The sequence below is a fragment of the Dreissena polymorpha genome, chromosome 2 (genome assembly GCF_020536995.1).
Source record: "Dreissena polymorpha isolate Duluth1 chromosome 2, UMN_Dpol_1.0, whole genome shotgun sequence".
Taxonomy (NCBI): domain Eukaryota; kingdom Metazoa; phylum Mollusca; class Bivalvia; order Myida; family Dreissenidae; genus Dreissena; species Dreissena polymorpha.
Window position 1 is genome coordinate 36,362,573 of NC_068356.1, and position 11,888 is coordinate 36,374,460.

At 36.4% G+C, this 11,888-nt stretch overlaps 1 protein-coding gene across 5 annotated transcripts in view; it reads left to right on the plus strand.

Annotated features, from left to right (window-relative positions):
* The window catches only part of LOC127866608 (mitotic spindle assembly checkpoint protein MAD1-like), a 51,269-nt gene extending 39,705 nt beyond the window's left edge, over positions 1 to 11,564 (plus strand). For all 5 annotated transcript variants that reach the window (XM_052407282.1, XM_052407283.1, XM_052407281.1 and 2 more), the window contains exons 14-17: positions 2,165 to 2,387; positions 6,423 to 6,484; positions 7,129 to 7,257; positions 10,936 to 11,564. In XM_052407282.1, coding sequence (XP_052263242.1) covers positions 2,165 to 2,387; positions 6,423 to 6,484; positions 7,129 to 7,257; positions 10,936 to 11,094 — 573 coding nt within the window. In that variant the 3' untranslated portion in view covers positions 11,095 to 11,564. The remainder of the gene's footprint in view (positions 1 to 2,164; positions 2,388 to 6,422; positions 6,485 to 7,128; positions 7,258 to 10,935) is intronic.
* Positions 11,565 to 11,888: the final 324 nt, after the last annotated feature.

The following is an 11,888-nucleotide window of genomic DNA, read 5'->3' on the forward strand; positions in this document are numbered from 1 at the left end:
AGCTTCTCAAGTTGTGGCAAAACTACACAAGACTGAACTATTGGTTCACAAATGTAGTCAGACATTTAACGCCGATTTTACATTTTTTAGCGCACATGTTGCATACGTCATTCTAAGATGTTGACAAAGGCGAAAAAAAAACAACCATTCTATGCTAAAATTACAATTCTAACACGGCACGCGACTTGTTTTTCTATAGGCAAAGAAGGAAATCGAGTGTGGGTTATTCTGCAATAAATTATGGGCGGAGCTTAATGTTTCGAAAATAGTTTCGAATGAATAAAGAAAATGTTGCAGTAAAAGGCACGTGCTAAAACCCGCTCTAAAAGAAATGTAATAAATGTAGCATGTATATAGATGTAATGAAACAACTAATTGTAGATTTGGTGATAAGTGGCATAACCACGCCTGCAAAGAATGTTATTTGTTAAGAAACGTAATTAAGAAAACATTTATAGCATGTCTGCCTTGATGTTAGCTTTTCAGAAGCATCAATAAACGTGATGTCATGTAGTTTCTACGATTGTTGTTCTTAATGAAAGTGACGTCATTTGCAAAATATATATGAATTTAAACTCGTGATTTAATTCCTACGCATCTATACTCCTTACTGTGGGTTATTCGAAATTAAACCATGATAGAAAAATATTATTTCTTAAATAACACGTGAATTTACTAGGGATATCATATCATTAGTAGGGAATAATGAAATAAGTATGTTCATCAACTATGGAGAACATGTTTAAGATACAAACAACAGATATTTATTCAAAATTAACACAGTGATTTTATATCATCTAAACCAATGTTCTTAAATTTTAGTTCAGTCTTCTCAAAAAATTTGTTTACAAGATTATCATTAGAAAATAAAAAAAGACAAACATTGTTTGATTAATATATAAGTGGATCTGTGAATATACAGATTCAATTAAAATACATATTCTGCATTATTATGTTTGTCACTCTCCACAGGTTTCTGTAATAGCATTTAAGTATAATGGAAGATATTTAAATGTAAACATATTAAATATATAATTATGAGATCAAAAAGGCCCTGTGCATGAATATTGTTATTGGTTTGTGATATAAACGCCAAGTCTTTGAAAATATATATAATTCCCAATTTTGCAAAATATCAAAATTTCCTACTATCAAGGTTTATAAGAGCTATTGTTGCCCAATTTAGCTGGCACCAGTACTTTTCCCAATAGGACATACAAATAGATGGCAGTAGGTGAATTATTAGCTTATTAGACACTGAGGGCACAAAACAAAAAACACTTTCTGCAGTCACTAAAGTTTTGTCTATTTAAGTCAAGGTCTATTTACTTCCAATTTTAATATTGCGCCTTAATGAAAAGTCAATTGGTTACTTCTTAAATTGATTAAAAGGTATTTTTGAGATTATTTTTTTGAAGATTTGTGCAAGTTAATTTAAGCTTTCTACAGATATTCAATGTATACCCCAGTGATGTGATAAGACCATATGATTTTACTTAACCTAATAATAATAATGGAGTTGTCATGTATTGGTATTCTTCACTCTGTGTCTTTATTATCCCACGCCATAGGCGGAGGGATATTGTTTTTGCGTTGTCCGTCCGTCTTTCCGTCCGTCCGGCACCTTTGTGTCCGGAGCCATATCTTAGAAGTGCTTAGGCGGATTTCATTGAAACATGGTATGAGTATATATATGGATAAGAGGATGATGCACGCCAAATGGCATTGTACACCATCTGTTAATAACAGAGTTATGGCCCTTTGTATCTTGAAAAAATGCTTTTTTGAGTGTCAAATATAACACTTTTGTGTCCAGAAGCATATTGGCGGGGGATATCAATTCAACGAATTTACTTGTTGCATCATATCATTGATAAGAAAAGTTGCCTAACCCTTTTCCCCATAAGAAGCAAAGTGAAAATGGCTATGTGCAAAAAGTATAAATCCAGAACAGCCTGTGAGTAACTCGCAGTCTGTTCAGGTTTGATGCTGTTGGCTGCTCATCAGTATCTAAGGGTTGGTAATGAAGCCTTTAAAACTTGAATCTAGTAAGAAAGGTCTCTAACTAAATTTAACTTTCTAAGTGACTACAAATGCTTCAAAATACGTATGATAGTGGTAAAGGGGTTAAATTGCCACCTGAATGAATCACATATCTTTCCAGGGTGACTATGACCCTACCAAGTTAAAGGTCCTTCACTTAAAAATGAACCCAGTCGACGTAGAGCTGGGTCGTAAGAGAGAGGAGTTGACAAAACTGCAGGAAGAGAATGCTCGCCTGCGACAGAGGATCAAACTTCTGGAGGAGAATGAAGGGAAGATTGAGGACCTGACTGTCGCAGTTGAAGCCAAATTGAAGGAGCCCGGCTCTAGTAAGGATATTGAGGGTAAGCTGACCAGTATTTATCTATTCAAGTGTTTGTATTGAAAAGTTATGGCTTGTTTTGAGGTTACTTCAAAATGGTTCTTCCAAGACAACACAGAAAATATTGTTAGGTTACCAAAAAAAATTGATGAAAATTCACAATAATTATTGTTGGTTAATATTAGAAATGTGTTTCTGGAATTACTTTAAACTTCAGGACTTATTATTTGGCTAGACTAACTACTGCGTATTTATGCTTATACATTGAAATCTTTACACATAATCATGCCACCGTGATTCATATTTATTAAATACTAGAAAATTCAGTGATTGAAATCATTTATTTAAGACAGGAGAAAAGGTGTTAAGTTTATTTTTGACATTGACTGTTCTATGTAATGTTTGTTGCCAGTTCTCTGCAAAAAGTAATAAAAAATATGTAAACTTTAATTGTTGTTTTTAGCTCGGCTGTTTTCAGAGAAAACCCGAGGTATTGTCATAGCCAGCTCGCCGTCTGACGTCCGCCGTCCGCGTCGAGCTAAAAACTTTTGTTTTGTTTTGTTAAGGTTTTGAACATTGACTCTAAAATCAAAGTTCTTCAACCTACAACTTTGAAACTTCATATTTAGCTGCACATTGATGAGTTCTACATGCCACACCAATTTTTGGGTCACTAGGTCAAAGGTCAAGGTCACTGTGACCTCTAAAAAAAAAAGAAATTCTGACAAGCTTTCATTTATTCAAAACTGCACCCGCAGCCGAATGTGGCACCCGTTATGCTGTGCTCTTGTTAAATGCATGTATCAAGAAAAGAAATTTAAAGCATAATGTAACAATACATGCAGTAGTCAATATAGTTAAGTTTAATGATGATACTAATGCTGCTACATACTAGAACATATAATGGGACTTTTGATGCTCCCCGAAAATGTTTGTTTCCTTCCTTACTTCCTTCCTTCCTTCCTTCCGTCACACTTTTGATACAGTTTCTCATAGCGCCTTCAATATTTTACCGATCTCTTACATATTTGGCATGTAGGTACCTTGCATGGACGTGTACCTTTTGATGAGGTTTGAGGTCACTGGGGTCAAAGTCAAGGTCACTGAGGTGAATAATAGATTTTCTGTCACACTCTTGTTACAGTTTCTCATAGCAACTTCAATATTTTACCGATCTCTTACATATTTGACATGTAGGTACCTTGCATGGATGTCTACCTTTTGATGAGGTTTGAGGTCACTGGGGTCAAGGTCAAGGTCACTGAGGCGAATAATAGGTTTTCTGTCACCATTTTGTTAGCACCTTCAATATTTTACCGATCTCTTACATATTTGGCATGTGGGTACCTTGTATGGACCTCTACCTTTTGATGAGGTTTGATGTCACTGGGGTCAAGGTCACAGAGGCTAATAATAGATTTTCTCAAGGTCAAAATTTGGTTACAGTTTCTCATAGTGCCTTCAATATTGGACTGATCTATTATATATTTTTAGCGAGGCTGTTTTCGGAGAAAACCCGAGCTATTGTCATAGCCAGCTCGTCGTCCGACGTCCGCCGTAGGCGTCGTGCTTAAACCTTAACATTGGCCATAACTTTTTAAATATTGAAGATAGCACCTTGATATTTGGCATGCATGTGTATTTCATGGAGCTGCACATTTTGAGTGGTAAAATTTCAAGGTGAACATCATCCTTCTAGGTCTAGGGTCGAAATAACAAAGTCAGGGGAAGTAATAAGCTTTAAATGGACATAGTTATCTGACCTGCCCACGTATTTTTGTTAAATAAATCAAAGCGGCGCAGTAGGCGGCATTGTGTTTCTGACAAACACATTGTGGTAAAAGGTCAAGGTCATCCTTTACGGTCTATTGTAAAAAATACAGATTTAAGGGAAGTAATAAGCTTTAAAAAGGGAGAAAATTATTCAATATTGAACACTTTATATATTTGGCATGCATGTGTATCTCCTGGAGCTGCACATTTTGAGTGGTGAATCTACAGTCACGGTAGTGGCTTTTAATTATTTGCAACTAAAAATAAAGATTTGTTAGAGACAATTATTTTCAAGGGAAGTAATTTATATAATTATAAATCTCATATTATATATTTCCTTACCAAGAATTGAAGTTCTTTTCACAGTTACTGTACAGATTTATTATTTTGATTATTTATAACCCAAATGATTGATTTGTCAAAGTTTTTTTTTAAATGATATAATTATCCCCCCCCCCCCCCCCCCCCGGTTGGATTGGACAAAATTCAAGGAAATCTATACCTGCAAAATGATAAATAGAAATTTTATTTCAAAGCGACGCAGTAGGGAGCATTGTGTTTCTGACAAAACATCTCTTGTTGGGTCACTAGGCCAAAGGTCAATGTCACTGTGACCTCTAAAAAAAAAATAATTATGACAAGCTTTCGCAGCCGAGCGTGGCACCCATTATGCGGTGCTCTTGTTTAGGTTGTTCGTTCCATTCCAGTGAGTTTTCAGGGAGTTATTGCACCTTGAATAAAAAATTATTTTCAAACAATTAACACACTATAATGACATACATTGACAAAGCACATCAACGGGGAGCATCCATCAGTTTCACTGATATTCTTGTTTGGTACCTGCACAGCCACATTTCCCCTTATTCAATAAGGATATTTGTTAGTTTCAGTAGATTAACAGTTTTTGAGCGATCAGACTTCTATGATCAAGAATGGATTAAAACATTAAGTTTTCTTTTTATGTTATGCTTTTCCTTTGTTTGCGTACATCTTAACAGCGTTAAACTGATGAATGTTTTGTTGAATAATGACATCAATGCGTTCAAATAATTATGGCATTCTCCAGTAAAAACGGTGAAAATTATTATTTTTTTTTTTTCCCAGTTTGAAGCAGTGAATTACCAAATTTAAATTATTGTAATTTCTCTATAAACCACAGAAAAGCACAAAATATATAAAGCTTTCTGTTACCTAAATATTATTCGTTATGAGTTTTTTATTATTTTTGAGTTTGCATCAAATCAGCTTCCACAAACTTGCAGCTGTAGTTCAGACAAGTTCACCTTGAAAAGATTCATGGACGATTTTTTGTATATTTAGAGCTTGAATGCACCATAGGGCTTTTTTTAAATGTTTATATACATTAAATCAAAAGCGTTTTCAATCATAAGCACATATACAAAGGATCATTGATGGAATTTATTTGGAAAAAAACTGACCTGGGGTTCGAAAAAATGCAGTGACAATATAATTGTGGTCAATGGATCCAGAGTCTGAGGCGTCACAGGGGCATATTGATAATCATGAGGAGTACAAATATTTAACTTAAATCAGTAAAGTTTCTGACCATTTTTATTCAATTTTCTTGTGTAAAATTTTGTTTTAGCACTGCGTCATCATTTTCTTTCTGGCAGTTCTATCATCAACTACATTGACTATTAAAATGAAAAGAATTGAACTTCTTTATATGATAACAGTTTAATTCGCCGGATATCATAATTTGAAAATTCTAATGTTAACAAAGATTCTTTAATCGTACCACCTGAAACGGTCCCTGATTGTACTCGACACAGGCCATAAAGAGGATAATACCAATAAAGCCAAAAAACCCAACCACCCAAAGTGTGTCTAGGTCAAAAAAAGACCCAGACCTGGCCGTAAAACACCCGATTCTAGCTCAGCACGATCCGATGTCCACCATGATTATAGCATCGAAGTGTACAGTGCCACGCTTTGATTAATATACGGATTTTCCAAATGATTGCTGAGCCATTTTGGCATCAATTGAAGTTATTAAATTGCAATAGTTATATGCCTCAACATCAACCAATTATACTCAATGATAATATTTGTTTGTGAATATCATAGTGCCTAAAATTCATTTAATTGCCTCAATTTCTTATATAGATTTTATTCTTTGACATAAATTTTCCTTTTTTTTTCTTGTAATCTCAACATTGCTCTGCAAATTTTAGCCGAGGCAACTGCCTCGGTGTGCCTCAGCGTGGCTTCGACGCTAACATTTGTAAGTCTTGGTAAGACCTGCTGTCTCTGTTCTATGTAGAAATGAGATCCCAACTGAGCTTGGCAGAGATGAAGAATAAAAGACTGATGGAGGCATTTAAGGTATACCCATATGGACATTTAATTTAGTGTCAATATTTTTTCCTCGCAGATTTTTAGAATGGTCTGTTTTGTATGTTAATCTAGATCCTTGCAAATATTAATGCATGGGTTTAGCATTTAACCATTGTTTCTTCTTTAACTTAATACTCAAGTGATTTCCCAAAGATGGTCCCATGTATGAAAGTAACGCTCTCAACCCTAAATGTGTTCATTGAAAAAATGAGCACTGCTCTGGGAAAACAGGGCTTAATGCATGATCCTTAGACCCTGTCTTCCAAAATAAGCCTGTTCAGTCTGCACCGGCTAATCAAGGACAAATCTTTCCCCTTTTATTGTATGTTTCGTTTAAAGGAAGTCTCTTATAAACAAATGTTCAGTTAAGGCAGACAGTGTCTTCGGTTATTAGCCTGTTCAGACTGCGCAGGCTAATCTGGGTAGACACTTTACACGCATGCACTAAACACTGTTATCCCAGAGCCAGCCTTAAATATACTTATTTGCAGGAGCTCACCAGCCTATGGCCTGTTAAATGGGGTCTTGGCTCCTTGATATTCCGGGAAAACTCCCATGTCATCTATACAACAACTATTCAAGTATTTGAAGAACAAACATGGTGAATGTTAATGGTGTGATATGTCCTGTAGGTGAAGTCGCAGGAGGTTCGAGAGGTGTGCTACCAGCTGACCGGCTACAAGATTGACATCCCCATCTCCAACCAGTACCGACTCACCAGCATGTATGCAGAGTCCCCCAGCGACTTCCTGCTATTCCAGGTATGTGTGCCATGATTAGTTAAACCTTTTTTTCTGGGAAAACTGGGTGTAATGCATGTAAAGTGTAGTCCCAGATTAGCCTGTGCTCTTTGCACTGGCTAATCAGGGACAACACTTCCCGCCTATACTGGTTAGAACAGACATTCTATCAATGGAAAATTCCATTAAAGCAGAAAGTTTTCCTGATTAGCCTGTGCAGACTGCACTGTTCAGTCTAGTTTTACCAAAACGAGGCTTTAATGTTTGTCAATTTTTTTATCACAGGAATTCAGGCAGAAAATTAAGAAAATAGTGAGACATCTGATGGGATGCATTGTGTTTTAATACATACTAACATAAGTTTATTGTCAGTATTAAATAAACTACAAAGTTTTGAATATTGTCTACGTTCCCAAAAATTAGATGTCAGGCACTTGATAAAAAACAATCAGAATGATGTAGCATTATGTATAATTAATGTAGTAGATATTATATGCTAGTTAAACTAAGCAGAAATTAATAAGTAAATTTTTTTGCCTCCGAAGGAGGGCATATAGTGATGGGACTGTCCGTCCGTCTGTCCGTCACACTTTGCGTTCAGGTTTCGAAAAATGCTCATAACTTCTATGTCGCTTCAGATAGCAATTTCATATTTGGCATGCATGTGTATATGGACAAGGCCTTTCCATACGCCCACAAATTTTGACGCCTGTGACCTTGACCTTGAACTTAGGGTCCGCGTTTCGGTTTCGAAATCTGCGTTTAGGTTTCGAAAAAAGCTCATAACTTCTATCAAGCGTTTATAGGGGGCATAAGTCATCCTATGGTGACAGCTCTTGTTGATTGTGTATTCTGATTATGTAAAACAAATAAACTTAAGTGTTTGTTTATTTTGAAGTGATTAAACACAATATTTCCATTGATACATATTGACCCGCATGTTACATATAGACCTACCTGTAACATTGTACAGTATTGACTTTAATTATGCCCCCCTTCGAAGAAGAGGGGGTATATTGCTTTGCTCATGTCGGTCGGTCGGTCTGTCGGTCCGTCCACCAGGTGGTTGTCAGACGATAACTCAAGAACGCTTGGGCCTAGGATCATGAAACTTCATAGTTACATTGATCATGACTCGCAGATGACCCCTATTGATTTCGAGGTCACTAGGTCAAAGGTCAAGGTCACGGTGACCCGAAATAGTAAAATGGTTTCCGGATGATAACTCAAGAACGCTTATGCCTAGGATCATGAAACTTGATAGGTAGATTGATCATGACTCGCAGATGACCCCTATTGATTTTCAGATCACTAGGTCAAAGGTCAAGGTCACAGTGACCCGAAATAGTAAAATGGTTTCCGGATGATAACTCAAGAACGCTTAGGCCTAGGATCATGAAACTTGATAGGTAGATTGATCATGACTCGCAGATGACCCCTATTGATTTTCAGGTCACTAGGTCAAAGGTCAAGGTCACAGTGACCCGAAATAGTAAAATGGTTTCTGGATGATAACTGAAGAACGCTTATTCCTAGGATCATGAAACTTGATGGGTATATTGATCATGACTCGCAGATAACCCCTATTGATTTTCAGGTCACTAGGTCAAAGGTCAAGGTCATGATGACCCGAAATAGTAAAATGGTGTCCGGATGATAACTCAAGAACGCTTATGGCTAGGATCATGAAACTTCATAGGTACATTGATCATGACTGGCAGATGACCCCTATTGATTTTTAGGTCACTAGGTCAAAGGTCAAGGTCACAGTGACAAAAAACATATTCACACAATGGCTGTCACTACAACGGAGAGCCCATATGGGGGGCATGCATGTTTTACAAACAGCCCTTGTTTAAAATTTGCATATGAAGTTATTACAAAGTTAAATCCAATATTGATATAATTTGATGTTGACTTATGTTACATATTGACCTTCATGTTACACAATAACCAGGGATCATATTTTCCCGCAACATCAATCGGTCTGCATATAAATGGGGGAAAAGTATCCGAAAATTTATATCCGAAATCATGACAAATTACGTTAAAATATATACCATTGATTTTGCCATTCATGAAGGTGGTATAATAAATGTACAAGTAAAATTTCATTAGGCATTTTTTTTAAACGGAACATACAAGTTTTCTCAACTGGTTTTATCATTTGCTATTTCATTGTTGTTTCGTGTGCTGTTTTATCAGACTTTTTTCATCGTTGTCAATATTATTAATCTGTGTAAGTCTATACCGATGTATTAAATCATTGTCGACTCGATAATAGCTTACAAACATGCACTGAACCGAACAAATGTCTGTGCGTAGGTTGGCTACTGACAATAACAAAACCAAATAATTAAGAAATGATTCGTGTACTTTATAGTTTTCTGTCAAATAACCCACGGCCGATAGTTTAGATGCGTAGTTATTAAATCACGAGTGCGAAGCACGAGTGATTTGAAACAAAGCATCTAATTTTCCGGTCATGGGTTATTCAACAACAAACTATAAAGTACAAAAATTATTTCAATTCTAACACGGTTTTTACAAAAGATTTATACAATGTATATTATTTTTCTTGTGTACTATTTTATGTGAAGTTCGGCCCATAAAAATAACTTTTGTCTGTTCTGTCGATCAGATCCGCGACTTTCATTCATAATTATATTACTGGATTATTTTTCAGTGTATAAGATCCGCCCATAATTATTGCAGAATAACCCATAGATGATTTTCTTCTTTGTTTATATGAAAGTTTTCATGTGCCGTGTTAGAATCGTTTTTTACTTCTATCTCAGATATTATTAAATTTATTACAGTTTACAGTGATAACAATAACATAAACCAGTGCGCGCAGTCACCTTGGCAGACAAAACAGAGAAACCGCTATTACAATGATAACTATCAATAGACACACAATGACACCGATAATGATCCATATATACATCACAGGCCTTAAGTCTCTTAAATTGTTATGCAATTTTTTCAGTTTGAAAATTTTTCGACCACCCTTATTAATTTCGGACGCGTCTTTAATCCGCTGTTCACAAGTTTTTTATTCTTGGTCTGACGTGCAATAAACCGGTCCTGACCGGTTTAGAGACTGCAGCGAATGGTTTATCACACCTAATCGAGATAAGAATGGCATAAGGGTGTGTTAGCATGTTCACTGTGTAATCGATTTCATGACATGAGAATTTTAGGAAACAGAATCGGACCGACTGTTTTGGATATTCAATCGGTCTTTCATGACCCCAATCAGTCTTGGACCGACAAAACCGAAAAAAAAAAGATCCCTGACAATAAACCCCATGTCACATATTGACTCCCATGTCACATATTGACCCCCCATGTCTCATATTGACCCCCCATGTCACGTATTGACCTCCATGTCACATATTGATCCCCATGTCACATATTGACCTCTCCATGTCATATATTGACCCCCCCCCATGTCACATATCGACCTCTCTATTAAATGTAGACTTCCATGTTACACAATGACCCCCATGTCAAATATTGACCCCCATGTCACATATTGACCTCCATGTAACATATTGACCCCCATGCCACATATTGACCCCCATGGCACATATTGAACACCATATCACATATTGACCCCCATGTCACATATTGACCCCCATGTCACACATTGACCCCCCATGTCACATATTGACCCCTGTGACATTACATTTGTAGAAGAACTCTCAGGGCAATGTGGAGGTGCTGGGTACAAGTTTCTCGTCGACGGTGCAAGACCTGATAGAGACGTACCTGATCCAGGGGGACAGCATCCCTGCCTTCCTGAGCAGTGTCACTCTAGAACTCTTCTCCAGACAGACCATGAACTTTGGTTGATACTGCTGGGGTAGGCATAGGGGCCTCACTCTGGGTAAACAGGGTTTACTGCATGTACGTAAACGTTCCTACCAGATTAGTCTGTGCAGTTCGCATGGATTATTGTTATTTGGGATATTTAAAGTCTGGCAGGCATTGGAAACGAAATATTGCATACTTGTACATGTAGATGGACAAATGTACTTGTTTAAAGTATCAGGCCTATTCCCTTTAAATTTAGTTAAAGATGCATGTGGTACTTCAAGCATGTCAATGTACATAACATAAACACATTAAGCATGGAACTGTATTTCAGACAAGAAACAGTGCAGTACAACTCTGTATTGTTGAATTCTATGTATACCATCTATCTGTTTGTTTAAAAGTTGTATGTTCAAAAGGGGATAACATTAACTTGTGTCATATGTTTTTGTTTTGTATAAAGATGTATATATGAGGCTTTGAAAATAAATATGGAAACTTAAAGATAACCTTAATGACTTTCTTAAATTCTTGAAGAATACTTATATCTAGAGATCTGCTGGAAGATATATAAACAATAATTTATATGCAAGCATCATGGGCTGATAGCAAGGAGCAAAAAGTACAACAAGAGGGCCTAAAGGCCCAAAGTCGCTCACCTGAGATTCAAAGGAACTGACCTGTTCTGTGCAGCTCAAGATGTCATTAGAACATATGTTCTAACCAACTTTCATGACTAAAGAACACCCTGGCAGCCACGTTTTTCCAAAGACCAGAACCATTTTCATACACATCCAAGATATAATTTAAACAAATATTCTGACAAAGTTTCA